The following is a 17214-nucleotide window of genomic DNA, read 5'->3' on the forward strand; positions in this document are numbered from 1 at the left end:
AACTTGTAAAATATTTTAATTCTCTTTAAAATGTATCAATCTATAATAACAATTATTATAGCATTTTCATAATTCTTTCATTAAAATTTCATATTTAAGAATAAAATAATCTCAACACAATAACATTGTTACTATGAAATATTAATACCACCATTACCTTGAGATCAATTCTTGAATGCTAAGTGTGTTTAGCAACAAGACGGATAAGTAACTATATTAGCAAGAAGTAGTTACAATCTAGTTACTAACTTTTTATTTCTTATTTCAGGAACACATCTTAATACTTAAATTTTAAAATTTAGTAACACTAATAATATAAATCTGTAACAAATAATAATGAATTTATTATAAAAAGCTATACTGTATATAATTTTACTCTTCAAATCTTGTCAAGAAAGATTCCGAACAACAGCGAAACTAACCTCTTATTAAACATTTCAATAAAAACAAAGTGACTAGGATTGTTTTCATATTGAAAGAGATGAGTTTTAAACCTACAAGGATGGAGTATCTTATATACAAGTGAGCAAATGGCTTATAAAGACACCACTTACAAAATAACACCTTTAAAGTAAGAAAGGCATTACAATAATACAGGTAATGATGGCCTATAACCTAAAATAACAAAATACATTTCCTTACTAAAATAAAACTAAATGCAAATAAAATTTATTTTAATAACAGTCTTTTGGAATAGTATTATATCGGAAATTGTCGATTTAAATCAAACAGATATCAGATTACTACACAGATACACGATTTGAAAGATAGTTTGCAAAGGAAAGAGAAAATCAGTTTTAACTGGTGATCTATTATTAACTGGAAAGCTACAATATATCATGTATACGGCATTTCATAGTAAGTGACACATAATCAAAGAGCTAAAAAATAATGGCAAACTATTCAATCTGTAAGTACAAAATTAATTTGTACATAAAAGAACATTGTACCTGTCAGTAAACTGGATAACAATTGATTGAGAAAATAATATTTGAGTGAGTTAATCTAAACTCAAGTACACCAGCATTTTATGATACAAAGACTAAAACTATAGTATACAACTTATTCTAAACCAACCAAGCTGACTTGTACATTATTGCACAAAATTATACAACTATACTAATTTTACCAACACCCATATCAAACAATGAAGAATTACACAACCCATTGAAATACTAATTAAAACAGACTCGAGTGTGTTTAGCCAGCACTTGCTATTATGACATTTGCTACACAAACTAACATTATGAATTTATTCAATAGCATTACAAAACGATGGTAATGAAGTTTATGAAAAAGTACACAGCCATGCCAAGAGCAGAAGTATTGTGATAATTTCAATATTAGTTTGGTCCAACAATCAATTGGAATATATTATTAGCTATTCATCAAAATAAAACAAACAAATTTAACATTAAACAATGTAATCTATCAAAAGCAACTTCAAAATTAAAAAAGTAAAACATAATTTAATCATATGTTGAAATGACTGAAACTGATTACAATAGTAGGATCGACTATTAAAAAAGTGAGACATAAAAATTAAATTTATAATTTTTCTTAAAAAACTTAAATATCTTTCTCGCACTAATTAAAACATTGTATTAAAATTACAATAAATAATTTATGTAATCATTATCACAAAACACTGTGTTGAACTATTGTACTTTCCCATGGTTGGTAATCTCATAAATAAAAAAATCCTCTCTTTAAATTAGTTATACATAACTAATACATGTTTTACTTTTTCCCATATATTTGAGTGTAACAAACAAATATTAATCAACTATGGCATTATTTTTTGCCATGTTATAAACACTATTTTTATTATTCAAGAAAACGTGAACAAAAATTCTAATCAATCAGATTTTAAAAAATAAAGTTTTTACTGTAATAAAACATATTACAAAAAGCTGGTAAAACATAATGATTTTCATCTCAATTATTTCTTTGTTATAATTTTAATTTCATTATATTTGTCTCTATCTTTGGCACTTGAGATAACAATATTTAATAGCTGTCAATTCTGATAAGTTGAATATCATTGCCTACACTAACAGCCTTGTACACTCCACCGTCTGTGATGGGTTGGGGTTTACTGCCTTGACCCATCACTCTGAGGATACGCGTAACCGGTTCAGCTTTCGTAGGAGCTACCGATACTGTTTGCACGCAAGGAGCTGTAGTCATGGTTACTATTCTGCTGCTCTGTAATACTTTGAATGAGTCGGAAAAAAAACAAGTCGCTTCTTCGCCGCAGGTTTTGACACCGCAGTTCTTTCGGCTGACCGAGACGTGTCGAGAGAATATGAGTGATCGGTTCCCGGCACAGGGTTGCTGTTGGCCTCGTCTTGTCTCCATGACACCCCATTGCTGTCCTCTGAAAATCATCGTTCTTAGTGGATTTCATTTTAGTACTTAAAATTTGAAATATTTTGATAAAGCTTATTTAAAAAACCCACAGGCATGGCTAGCTAACGGATATACATAGTGAAAAAACTTCCACAAACTGATTTTTTATAGCATTTCAGAGTGTGCAAGTGTGCCACAGTGTGTGTTACATTGCATTTTTAATGAAAAGAACAAAACATTGTTTTTTTTTTTTACAAATATCAGAGTAAGCTTGAACAGACTGGTTTACTGGAGGCAAAAAACACAAAAAATATAGAATACACTAAAATTTGTAATATTTAATTACCTATTATACTAAACAGAAGTATCATATTACAGGTACTGTTTTACTGAATATCAAAAAGTTTGAAGAAATAAAATGTTACAGTATTCAGAACTGTGATTACTTATGGTCAAGGTGGCAGCAAACAAATGAAAACAAAAGAACTATTTTAAATGTTGGAAAAATAGAATTGGATATATAGAATATAGAATTGCAACATGCCCTAACCAAAAAAACTTTTACATTTTTGAGTATTTCCACACAAAGGTTTTATACAATGTGGAAAGAAAACAGTGGTGGGAGGGGTTCTAAATATGAGAATAACCAATTGTTACAGTATTCTCCACTGAACTCTTGATCTTTAAATTATTCCTAATCTGACCTTAAAGCTTATTCCTTAATCTGATAGCTAAAGAATGTTTATTAATATAATTGATAGATGTTAAAACTTTCTGACTCACCTGAAAGATCAGAGCTAATGCCGTCAGACAATTCTGCCTTTACAAGGTCACTGAGGACTGAGTTTTCACCACCCAAATTGTCTGAAACAGAATTTTAAATACATAAATATCAAGATCTGTCTCACTTCTTAATTATTATTGTTTTACTACACTTACTCAGTAAGTTCCCGAGTGCTCCCTGTCATCTTTATCAACCATGTTAGCCAATTATATTGGTATTGTTGGCAAAGAACCAGTCTGGTCTAAATATAATAAATCCAATTTAAAAATAGCTTGTTAAAGCTGAAAAGAAACAAACCTAATATAAGAAACATACTGTATGAACCTGTAAGTAAAGTTTTCTTGGAAATTGTTTGGTGAAAAGAACATAACTAATTACCATTTTCACTTCCAGTCCAAACTGCACCAAGTGGCAGTGTAGTTTAATTGATCTCTTTTGAAACAGTGTCAAAATAAGACAAGTTGTACAGAACACAGAAAGAATTGAGCTTGGGATGCTCGATAGAGCGACATAAAGAACAAACTAATCCTGTTCCATACGATATAATAGTGTTCTAGTGTCTTGGAGATATGGTTTATCAATCTAGTGAGGTCTATTTAACAGAAAGCTCTAATCACCTATTAGTCAATCACTTTGTCTCATCTGCACATGGAATTTTATAACAACTCTGATAAAGAAAAACAATTAAGCAACTGTTTGTTTTCATTTTTCGTTCATTTCCTGCACAGATCGTCAGTGATCACTGAAGATCACCCACCCCTCGTCATCCACTTATCCACCTACTACCATTCCACAAATTATAATATTTTGTCTGTATATTTTACAAATCTGCCAGTGAATATTAACCTGTGATCTGTCGAAGCCGAATCCTGAATGGTCAACAATGATTTGGATTTAACAACAGAATTTGCGGAGATCCACTATAGCATTACCGGCTCATCAGCAGTACACAAAATACCGATTGTGTAAACGTGATTTTGTTGTACTTTGTACATGAAAAACCGTAGATAGGTAAACATATAATTGACAAATTATCGTAATTTTGAAAATAATATTTTGCTTACAGTTCTGTTATATACATCGTTGTGAAACTACTGTGAATATTCATAAATGGCAGTTGATCGGCAGTACAAAAATTACTATTCACTAAGTTTTATTCATACTTTGTGTTTGAAAAACTGCAAATAGATGACCTAATTATTAAAAAATGGTTGTAGTGTGAAAATAATATTATATTTGCAGTTAGCATTTTCTATTTTTATTCATGCATCACCATGTGTCTGCTGCGTCTATTCGCGGAGGAGCACTGATTAGCAGTATGCCAATTATTGATCGCTAAATGTGTTTTTATAAATATTTTTCAAATGAAGTGTGTATTTTCTATATTTGTGTTCGTGCAATGCTGCTCGACAAGAAGCAATCAAGCAATCGCTTATTTTTTTTAATAATTATATTGCACAGTTTTTATTGTAAACATATTTCACCTATAAAATATGTTATGTTAACATTTTAAGTTTTATATACCTTTTGTAGGTAATATAAATATATGTTCATATTTTTTTCAGATCGAAGACATACTGGAAGCCCATATTATAATCAATCAAATTACCATATTGAAGTAGAACTTAATTCTTAAATCATAGTTATTTCTCTGACCTCTATAAGTCTCTTTTACAATTGGGAGGTATTGTTGGATTACTTTTTATGTTATCGGACAGTCTTCAAAGATTTAAGAATGGCAGAAATTGGATTGGTGATGATTTCTTTTACATTATATTTAAGTTAAAAAAAAACTAGGACTCGAGAATTGGATTTTAAAATTTTGATTTCGCCATCAATAATTTAAACTGTTGATGGGATTCTTAATCAATGAGGGCATTTTAAGTAATCGTAAACAGATGTAAACATGACTGAATGTTGCCGTAACGGCGTCTGCGATTTGCCACCAGATGTAGATACATAGTGTGCAAGCGAAGGCATTGATCCGTAGCACCAGAATTTCAAAATAATACTTACTGTACTAAATAAAAACATGTTGTGATTATATTTTTCCAAGTCTATGCAAACCTCACCAATTGTAACTTACTCAATATTTAAACAAAGAACTATTGAACGTTTTTAATAAACATTCATTATAATTACAGATAAAAATAACCCATCCTCTTTATAATTTAGAGTCTAACTTTAGAATAATTCATATAACATAATTTAACAATGGAATAACTAAAAACATAAAAATAAAACAATATTATCCTCATTTACCCAAATGTTGTAGTGGAGGGCCAGCATATCTGAATACAGGTTTCTTCCACCCGCCACCTAGGTCCAGTCGAGAGATGACACCCAGTGAAACTAGAATGTTAGCGATGTCATAGAGTCGCCGCAGCCTCGTCTTGTTCTGTGAGCAATCGTCTCCAACCAGTACCTGTGCGGCGAGCTCCAAGTTGATAAGTCCATCCTGCAACATCATTAGCTTAATACACAATTCTAATCAAGAGATGACACTCAAGTAAAACTGAAATGATAATGATGTCTAAGAGTCACTATAGCCTCTTCTTGTTCTGTGTGCAATTGTTTTCCAACCAGTACCTGAGGGGTGAGCTCCAAGTTGATAAGTCCACCCAGGTACATCATTAGCTTAATACACAATTCTAATCAAGAGATGAAACTCAGTGAAACTAGAATGTTAGCAATGTCTAGGAATTTTTACTGAATTAGCATCAGATTGAATGGTTGAATACAATTTTTTACTTCTACCCGCTTATATACACAGGGTGAGGCATACCACCTGTCCATGAAGTATAGTGACTGAACCGAAAAAAAAACCTACCTTTATCATTTTAACAAAACCCCCCATATAACAATCCCTAAGAATTCAGGTAAATAATTTTAAACACCCAAAAATACTTCAAAATAGTACTTCAGAGAAGGATAATTTTTAAAGATTTTAAAATGTAAAAATATGTTGAGCTGTAGCTAATTTTAACCCTTATAACGTCACAGACGCCGTATGGCGCATAGACAAACTATCTCCAAACGGCAAAGACGCGGTACGGCGCATCAACACAAAACTGCGTCTATAGCAAATTTAAGTTCCTTTTAAATCTGATCAATGTCACTAACGGTATGCGTCAACCATGTGTGTGGGTTATTGACCTATGTCAAGCAACAAAATATAGCTGTCGCGTTACATTGTTTGAAACAATAGACGCGGTGGTGTCTAGACACTCTCCCCGCCACACAGCACAGACGCCGTACAGCGCGCGCGCGAGCTTTTGTTTGCAGTTTGGCTTCAGGTAGTGCGTGTCTAACCATCGCTGAGTCGGTTTCCTTCGTTGTGTTTTCTGTTATATAAAAGAACACTATTAGGTTAGTTGTATATTTACAATCATGCATTTCTTTTTTATATTTATCACAAGTGTAATTTATATAATTGTCTGGTAATGTTTATAGTTTAGCTAATAAAATTTTGTGTGCCTTTTATTTTGACTTTATTTATATCTACAATTTAATGTCCCATAAATATATGTACATATAAGATAATTTTAAAAATTTTTACTTTTTTATACTTACCATAATTATAGAAAGTAAAAATAAAAATGAACTTTACACATTTAAAGTTTTTTTTTTTTTTTTAATATATTTTGCTGTTTGCTGGAAGTCGTGAAAAGATATACTGACGTTATAAGGGTTAAAGGTTCACTGATCATTTTGAAAAAAGTTGTAAGTTTGCAGTTTTTTTTACAGTTAACTAGTTAAAAACGTTAACAAATTAATTTTTTCCCAAAGTTACCAAAGAAGTACTCTTTCTAAAAATGTGTTACAGTTGTTACTTTTTAACATTTTTTAAAAAAGTTCAAATTTATGATAATTTAAACTTGTAAAACCTAAAAATTTCAAATGGGAAGGTATGACATTCTTTACACCTATCAATAGCTCTCTTAAAAACTAAAAGTTTTTGTATTTAAAGTTTGGCTTTATATTTCAGTGTTTTATTTTTTTATATTTTGATTTTTTAAAGTTTGGTTTATATTTAGTTTGGATCGTTAAGAAATGGCACCAAAAAATACAAATTTTCATGATGTTTTGTTGTATTATTTAGTTAGTTTTTTTACACATACACAGAGCTGTATAGTGCAGGTGTTGGAACTAACTGTTGAAAAAAAAAAACTTGAGTTTACTTATTCATTACTATACATAAATATACAAATGGTAAAAATTATTACTTAAGTTATCCAAATTCATTCTAAATAGAAACACTACACTAATAAAGTGCCGACTTTATTAACAATGCTGATAACAAGCCTAAAGCGATCTGGGACACCATAAACAGTGAACGACAAAAAAAAAATGCACGGAATCAGCAATTGAACTGGAAGTTGACGGGAAAGAAAAACTCAGAATCCATTCCAAATAGCAGAACACCTAAATACTTATTTCACAAACTGTAGCGGAGAAAACACTGAAAGAAGCTGGTCAAAATCTTGACCTCACTGACAACCAAATGGACATAATCAACAATGTTTCTGATTTTAAGTTCGAAATGACAAATCTAACCGAGGTTGAAAAAAACAATTCTTTCACTGAAATCAAAACCCTCAGCTGGAATTGACGATATATCATCCACTGTATTGAAATATATAGTCGAAGAAATCAGGCTTCCATGACAAACATAATTAACAAGTCTCTCTTACAAGGCATTTTTCCAGACGATCTTAAAGTAGCTAAGGTTATCCCGATAAATAAACAAAAGACATGCAAAGTTGCAAGTGATTATAGACCGATATCTCTTATTCCTACGATTTCTAAAATAATTGAAAAAAATTGTTTTAACAAGATTGATGAGACACCTCTATTCTAACAATCTCTTATCTGAACACCAACACGGCTTCCTACCTGGAAGATCCACCACTACAGCCATCATAAGTTTTGTTGAAGGTGTAATAGACCAGTTGGAAGAAGGAAACTTGACCACAGCTTTGTTCTTAGATTTTTCTAAAGCATTTGACAGTCTGGGGACATAACTTGCTCATTAAAAAGCTTAAAACATTGGGAATTCACAATACAGAAGAAAGGTGGTTTCAAGCTACTTGAAAAATAGAACTCAATTGGTTGAGATCAAATATACAGTGAACAACACAACTTACCATGCAAGATCTGATCAACTTCCTTATCAGTAGAGGGGTTCCTCAAGGATCCGTCCTTGGACCCAGTACTCTATATACTGTTCACTAATGACTTACCCAATCATCTCAGTGAGTATGCCTCTTCTACAATGTATGCAGACGATACTGCTTTGATGTTGGCAGAAAAGCAACCTGATAATTTAGACTGTAGGGCCTTCATTGCTTTAAATGTAGCCAAACAATACTGTCATGTTAACAACTTAGCACTAAACGAAGGAAAAAACAAAGCAAGTACTGTTTTAGTAGAGCACAAAATGAAAATGCTGGACTCCCGATGTTAGAGGTGGAGGAAGAAAACTAAGTACTTGGGAATTATTGTAGACAGTGCTCTATCTTGGACACCTCATGTTGATTTTGGTCTGCAACAAATTGAGTACTGCCCTGTATGTGCTCAAAAGAGTTAGAGCTGTCACAGACCTCGCAAACAGCTAAAGTTGCTTATTTCTCACTATTTGAATCCCACATAAGATATGGACTGCTTGTTTGGGGTGGATCAACTGCAGGAAATCTGAATAGAGTCCTAATAATGCAGAAAAAGGCTGTGAGAGTGCTAGCAAGCTTGGGACCAAGAGACACTTGTAGAAGTGCCTTTAAAGACCTTGGTATCCAAACTGTTTACTGCTTTGTTTATCTTTCAGTCCATCAATCACATTCTCACAAGCAAATGCTGAAAGATTCATTGACATCCATACCCACAACACCAGAAAAAACGCAGTAAAATTTCAACCTTCAATCTCACAGACTTGCAATGTTTGCCAAAAAACCTTCCTATGCAGGAGCAAAATTTTTCAATCTACTGCCAAGACATCTCAAAGAAGAGAAGAGACTATTCCCATTCAGGACACGTCTCACCACCTGGCTGGCCGACAAGACATTCTACTCCGTTGAAGAATTTTCAAATTGGAGAGATTTGTCAACCTAATTTATAATTACTTTTATCTATTTGACACATATTCTGTACTCTATGTTCACGAATAAAGTTTGCTTTGACTTGACTTTGACTTTGACACTTACTTTTAAAGATACCAGGAACAACATGACAAACTTTTGGCACAGAATTCCAATTCTTCGTTCATTCCTGAAGAAACTGGCAATATTTGAATTTTCCAGGAACATTGAGCTTTCCATTGATTCCAATTCTCCATTTTTAAGTGTTAAATACAACTTGCGTTGGTACTGCTGCATGCGCACCTGTAAAAATAAAATATAGTTGTTAGCATTTTGCATTTTGTTCTTATTTTTTTATGTAATTTTCTTTTTGATCAACAAATTTTTGGTACAAAATTTGGTTTTAATTTTAACATCCAATCCACTGAATGATTCATTAAATTTTTTTTCACAAAGATTCATTGACAAATGATGATTAGACTCCGAGATGGAAAGGTACAAGAATAGTTCAACTCGATGGACTGCTCGTGATGGGCACTGGGTAACAGAAAAGGCACCCACCTTGGACATACTTTTAGTCTAGGAGTCAATTTATGTGTTCCAGCAGTTCTACAAACTTGCACTTAGCAACAAATTTAACAATTTAAAAGATTATTAGTATCAAACAAGGATTAATTGGTTAATTGTTACCAGACTATCATTTTAGGGGGTGGAAAAATTTCCTTTCTTTATGTCTATCTGTCCGCACAATATCTCAAGAAAGAATTGACATGATATAGACTTGAAATTTGCACGAAGCTTCATTTCTTTATATACGTAACATCGAATTTGTTGCACATCACTCCATGACATTTGGCTGAGTGATAGAGGCCATTTTCAGATTGGCCTTAAGGGTACAACCATGATGGCAACAAGAATTGTAGAATACACAAATTTAAAATTTATAAAGACCTGAATACAGTCATTTGACATTTTAACATGTGACATAGTATGTTTAACGAGGTTACTTTGTTGGATCGGTGGAAGCCTTTTGTTATGCTTTGTCAGTTCCTTCAATATTGCATTGTATCAGTTTATTAGATTAGTATGTAGACAACACAGAGTTTGATGATGATGATGGATGACCCCCATAGGATTTTACTGAGCGTTAGCAAAGCATTTACATCAGGATGGTATGTCAAAAATAACAGGTGAGCAATAAACTTGAATTTTTTTATATTCTGCTTAGCTATAACTAAGGGTTATGGAAAATTCCAGTTTTGTCTGCTCTATCTGTTTTTTCTGTATGATTTCCTCTCTGTCTGTCTACAGGACATCACAAAGAAAAAAAATAAGCTACTGTCTTGAAATTTTTCATGCAACACTAGTGAATCATGTTACGCAACTTTGTAACCACACAATACTCCAACAAGATATGAGACTAAAAGATTGTTAATGAAGCATTGAATGATGTATTATGCAGGTAATAATTTATAAATTTACAGTTCATTTTTTAGTGAAAATGTGGAATAATAAGCATTGCATCCTGGTTTGGGTATGTAATTTCTCACGCCAACACATAATTATTTGAAGTAATGTGATAAAAGGTTCTGGGTTAGACCTTCACACACTACAAATGTTTCCGTCAACATCACCAAATAGTGTACAAAGGACTAAGAAAGAATACATTACATCAATGATCTACTGAATGTACTGCATGAGTATTACATTATTTGTACCCTGAGCCCTTAATATATGTCTTAGCATAGCTCCCTGGAACCCATTTTAACATTAAAAAATCACGTTGTTTCGGCACATATAGGCTAATATGTATCCTATATTTTAAGGGAAAAATATAAGATTAAAAAAAATGTATATATCTGTACAGTTCATTTTTACACTAAAACTATTACTATAAATATTAAAAATTGTTTAATAAAATATTAATAATTATTTAAAAAAAGGGTAAAAAAATATATGTGTGTGTTGTGTGTGTCTTGATAATCCAAATAGTTATAGTACAAGATCCTGCTGTATACATGGACCTCTCATTCTTTTAACCAGATTAAATATTTTTTTTTTATTTTTAAATTAAGAAATAATCAACAATAAGTGAACAGGTAAATGGGTGTGAAAATTTCCCATCATTCTTTTTCTCCAAAAATCAAATATGAAAATGTAGGTATTTTTATTGCGAACTCAATGGTATATAAATTGCCTTTTTTAATCGTGACAAGTCTTACAGTTTGCCGCGATTTAAAAAGTTCAATAATTTTTATTATTGCCAGAAAAAAGGTAGGCAACGGTGTTGTAGTATATTGTATATGTATTGAACTTTCCATTCATACTGAATTTAAAATGAAAAAGAATGATGGTGTTTACGTAAAAAATTTTAATTAAATAATTTTTAATTAAAAATAGCCTTGCCAGGATATGATATGGCAACTGACCAGATTTGTGATTATTTATTAATTTTAAAATAAAAAAAAATTATTTCATCTGGTAAAAGAATGAGAGGTCCATATATACAGCGGGATCTTAGACTATTACCATTCATACTTAGAATAGAAAAACTCAGTAAAACATTATTAGACTCACAATACACAATGTGAAACACTACCAAGCAGACTGACGGTAACTACTATCAGTTGCACCAACTGTAATCAGCCAAGGCCAAACTGTAGTACAGGCTGGGGTGTTACATAGTTGCTACATCACACTTTTCGTCTGGCCGGTCGTATACTCCTCACATATTTATCATAGCTGATAGATTATTATTATCGTGCGAATCATCTATTATTAGTTATCTGCTAGAAACTCTTTACAAAGAAGGTAGGTTTACAAAGTGTGTAAGTACCTTTAGAAAACATAATCTATTTTAGTACACAAACTTTTAAGAAAACAAAATGTTCTCTAGCAAGTATGGCATTTAATTATCTTCAATTACAAAAGAAAACTATAAAATGTTAACAACTACGAAGCCAAGCACTGGCTTATTCCCATCGAATGAAGCAGAACGGTCAGACTCATCTGGTGACTTCATAGCATCAAAGTTCTATAGTCTGGCCTTGGATCAGCTGCAGTTACTACGCTCAGCTGTGAAAACTGTGATCAGCCTCGCTTGTAGTATTATGTAAATATACATATTTTTTTACTTAAAAAGTATCCAGTAGTCCGAAAATTTAAAAAAAAATGAACTTAAGCCACAAATAAACATTACCAACAAAGTTTGAATCAGAAAATAACAAATCCCAAGCTATACTCAAGCGCTGATAGCTCCTACTCCGGCCTGAGCTATACTCGGACTCCAGCTATCAAGTGTTAAGCGTGCCTGACAATATACTCACATATTGTAAGAGGCCCACTTGTTCAGCATATGCCCTCAGCTGGCTAAGAGTGTCAGCCAGTTTCCTGCGACCCGTCCACGAGTACAAGTTCTTACCCACCTGGAAGAACAACATTACAACAGACGTGTCAATGTCAAGTAGCAAAATGATCTCTAGATCTTTAACCTCAAAACAGTTTATAAATCCAGGTTAGCACACTTTGGTTGTATTTTTGTTGTTTATAATTATAGCTATTCTATCTTGGAACAGATTGTATAAAAACTGCTGGACTAAACATTATTCGTTCAATCATTCATTCACAGGCCCACCAAGTCATATCAATGTCCTGAAAAAAAGTTCTTTACCAAAAATGTCCTCTTGTTTTTGGATCTACATTTTTGACCTGACAATCCTCTCTAATAATACATAAGAATGATTTTCTATACCTGTGTATCAGTATATGAAATGCTTTTGTTAAATTTAGAATCAGAATCAAGAATTTTATTGTCTTTAAACACAATTTACAGTCAATATTATACTATATTATAATAATAAAACAATTAAGAATCTAATGTATCTATATAAAATATTCATGTAATTAAAATAACAAAATAATATAAATATAAATTTATTACGGATACAGTAAAAAAAAAACACAATGTAATTAAAACCCTAAATCACTAGTATAACAGGCCAAATATTATTCATGTACTGAGTAAAATACCTTTTGTATTAACCAGTTTTCTATTATTACTTAAAATCAGTTTAAAGATACAGGCTGAGCTTTCTCTTGAGAGTTGAAAAAATACAAATTGTCTACTCGACTAGACACCATGTCAAACCTATAGCATCGGTCAGCAAAGATAAACTAACTACCAATTCCAACTGCTTTGTGGTAGGTACAAATCCAAAATTTTGCTTCTTTACCAGTCACTCAATATTTTCAAATAATGAACCAACTAATATTATTTTATGTTTAAAAGACATAAAATACTGAATTCTTCAGTCTTCTACTACTGTTCACAGTATGACATTCATATTTTACTGATTAGATATAGAAAAGGCTCACAATCCAGAGACTATAATAATTTAATAATAATAATATTTTATAATATAATTTAATAGATATAATAATTTTTCAAATTTAGTGTTTTTGCAGTTACTGCCATAGGTTATTTCATAATAGACTATATCTATATCCCTTTATTATTAATATTAATAAGACAAAGTTAATGCAATTTATTAAAGGCCGTAGCTCACCTTCGTGGCCATCTGTAAACTTTCCACAACGTTGATGATGTCATATATCCTTCGCTTCTCCACACCCAGCTGATTAGCCAGGTCCGACAACAGAATCTGGCTTCGCTGATCTCCTCCCTCCACCACATCTAATGGGTACAGCTTCAGAAACCTTAGGGGCAGAAAAACATTCATAATGAGGTTAAAACCGTTTATGGAACCAAGAGTCATTATAACCAAATTAATAGAAAGTTTGAATTATTTGAGAAATTACATTACAATGTTCATTAGATCAAATAGGTAACATAAGTTTAAGAGTAAATTACAATATTCAATATATACATATACACATTATCCTATGCCATATTTCTGGACTGATTCTTTAGTCATGAAATTAAAATACTGTGAGATTCATACAACCTTCCTCCACAAACCTGGTAGCTAAGTTTGGACAAATTGCACATTTTAAATAATGAAACTGACTTATTTAAGGTAACAATAAAATAACAGACGAGCATCTAAAAGAATGTTAACTTAGTGAACTTGAAAAACTGCTTTCATTGACAAAAAAAAAATCAAAACTAGTGAATGCTTTGTCAATTAGAAATTAGAAATTTTACTTAACTATTGAAAGAATAGTAGGATCCACCCCCCCCCCCCCCCACCCCCCCCCCCCCCCACCCCCCCCCCCCCCCACCCCCCCCCCCCCCCACCCCCCCCCCCCCCCACCCCCCCCCCCCCCCAAATGTCAAGTATTATTGTACAGTTATTATGTGTTGGAAGTTCGGTTACAATTCCCATTAGGTTTTCCTACCGCCTTGTTTTTCCTAAATAGCTGTAAAATAATATGGACAGGATCTCTTGGACCTGACGACATCACGTCATACATGCGTCCATATTCGCCTAGATGATTTAATCAGAAACACTTTTCATAATATCCTTATAAAGCCCTACATTATCAGAACTGCCCTATCAGTGAACTAAATGTGTTACAGGGCTAACATTGCAAAGCATTTCTCTGTACACTAATTGGGTGTTCCCAACATTGGGCGGTTTAGCCACTCTTTGTTTGGGGGACAAATTTACCTGCCGTGAGGTATACTAGTTGTTGATGAATTTACCGAGTCATTTGTATGAGTATTTAGGCCACAATTAGCCAAAGGTAACTAATTAATGATTCAACCGAGTAATTTGGTTACAGAGTATAGCGAATCTTGGTTCAAAGGCCAGGGTAAACATTTGTTGCTCAGGCAATGTTCTGGGGCATTATCCAGCTGTCCAAAAAAACTGGTAACGTTCATTTGTTTGCATTCAAGATTTATGTAATTAAAAACTATCTCTTTCTCCTAAGTCCACAATTGCGCATATTGTTTTACTATTACTAATCTTAAAGTAAAATAACTACGGTGGATTGTAATAGTACGATAGTGATAATTGAGATCCGTTTGAAATATAAAGAGGTAAAAGGGTAGTTGAAGTTAGTTGGTCTTTGCAAATATAAAATATTTTTGTTAAGAGGGAAAAATTTATATTGTTTAATATAAATTTTAAAAGCAAGATAAGTAGAATAAAATAACAAGATAAGATCCCTAGTATTAAATATTGCATGGACATTAAACAAATAAAACCTTATACAGTCTTTGGCGCCTATCAAGAAGTTAGAATATCGACTATAGCACACCTGACAAAACGGGACTTTGAAAAACGCTTATTTTGCAGGCAAATTTAACTTCTTTTAATATTCAATACTTACGCTTTTGAAAGGTTTTAAGTCAACGGCTGATGTGAATAGGACAACATTCTTAATTAAAAAACCCTTTTGGAAAAATATAGTTCAACGCGTAAATTATTTTAATAACACTTTGTATTGCACGTTTCAAAATATTACACATTAACTAATAAAACTGAAAATGTAAGCTTGTGTATTTTCTTAAAGTATAAAAAGGAGAAAAACTATTTGAAAAAAAAATCAGTAAAGTCATAGAAATAGTCTTTTCAGATATAACAACATTTTTTATAATATAAATAATATTAAAAACTGTTTAAATTCCATTGGTCATTCCATTCCATTATTCCACAATTATTCGAAGGAAAATTGGAAAACCTTTTTTGAAAGGCTTTTTTCCGAAGTGAATAAATTTAAACCCAAAAACGATAGAGTTTAAATTTACTGATTACCTATAGTACTGATCCTATATAAACCTATTCTATGTAGGGACAAGTCTCATTTATGATCAAACACATGTTACGTTGTTTAAGTGCAACAGCTCTTGAGGTATTATAGAATTAGCAGTAAAGGGCTCAGTGGTTTTAATTGTAATTGATAATATAAATAAATTAATGCTAAAAAACCTATCTAGGAACTATAAAACTGATTTTATATTAATTTTAATATTCGTTATATTAGTTTACTTTAACTCGTTCTGCTGTAAAAATTTTTTTTATATTATTTTCAACTCGAATCGAAAAATAAGGTGCCCTTTTTACAAGTACAACATTGTTAAAACTACTCACCAAAAATCTTCATAAAATACATTTCAAAGATAATAACATCCATTAAGACGTTCCAAGTGACGGAACAGCATAGGGGTAAGAAAAGGGGTGGGGTCGCATATCCGGGATTTGGACTGTTGTCAAATACTTCCTGTAACGCTGTGGTTCCTTCTGTGCTTACTATGTCTTCAATCATCATCCGAGCTATTTCATGCGTTGATTTGTCATAAATACTGTGAAACACTGTAGTTAGTTGTATATGTTGTTACCGCACAAAACTTAAAGCCCGAAACATTTTGTATATTAGGTGGTAGTAGGAAACGTTAAGAGGATAAAACGGAATCGGTCTGTATTACTTGCTAGTAAAAAATCTGATTGACCTTTGTGTTGTTTTTTTTTTTTCACCCAATACATTATAGTTATGTATTATTTAAAACATAAATTCAGCAGTTAAAAGTATAAATACTGTTTTTATTTGGTTAACATTAATTTAAAAATCATGGTTTTTCTAATATGGTTTAAAACATGTTTTTATTTTGTAAATATGGGTTTAATCATTGATTTTTTATTTTGTAATACGGTTTTGTTTTTTAAGGTGTTAAATGGCGTACATAGTTGTTAAAATTCGTTTTAATCTATTTTATACTCAATGGAAAATTCTAAAGTCTAATTGCCATGTATAATTTGTTACAAATATATTATAAATTAACTAAAACATTTAATAACCTACCACCAATTTATTTTTTAATATGTGTGGACGATTAATTCGTATATATCAGAAATAGAATACAAGACGGTTAAGAATCAAAACCAAATGGTTATATTGCCATATTACTTTAAAGATATAAAGTTTGAAAGAAACCTTTATCTTTGTAAGTGAAGAACCCATGTAAAAAAATAATATTCAGCAACGACATAGGACACTTTAACTTCCCCTTCTTTTTTTTTATAAATTATACTCTGAAAT

The 17214-nt window shown here is 31.8% G+C and overlaps 1 protein-coding gene across 1 annotated transcript; it reads right to left on the reverse strand.

Moving 5' to 3' along the window:
* Nucleotides 1-359: 359 nt before the first annotated feature.
* On the reverse strand, nt 360-13949 carry LOC124363422 (transcription factor E2F7-like). The gene is made up of 6 exons (XM_046818673.1): nt 13776-13949; nt 12537-12635; nt 9337-9513; nt 5399-5594; nt 3136-3216; nt 360-2380 (listed from the first exon to the last, which is right to left on the reverse strand). The coding sequence occupies exons 1-6, from the start codon at nt 13947-13949 to the stop codon at nt 2196-2198; spliced, it is 912 nt and encodes a 303-aa protein (XP_046674629.1). The 3' UTR covers nt 360-2195.
* Between the last annotated feature and the right edge of the window lie 3265 nt (nt 13950-17214).

This window comes from Homalodisca vitripennis, chromosome 5 (assembly GCF_021130785.1).
Source record: "Homalodisca vitripennis isolate AUS2020 chromosome 5, UT_GWSS_2.1, whole genome shotgun sequence".
NCBI lineage: Eukaryota > Metazoa > Arthropoda > Insecta > Hemiptera > Cicadellidae > Homalodisca > Homalodisca vitripennis.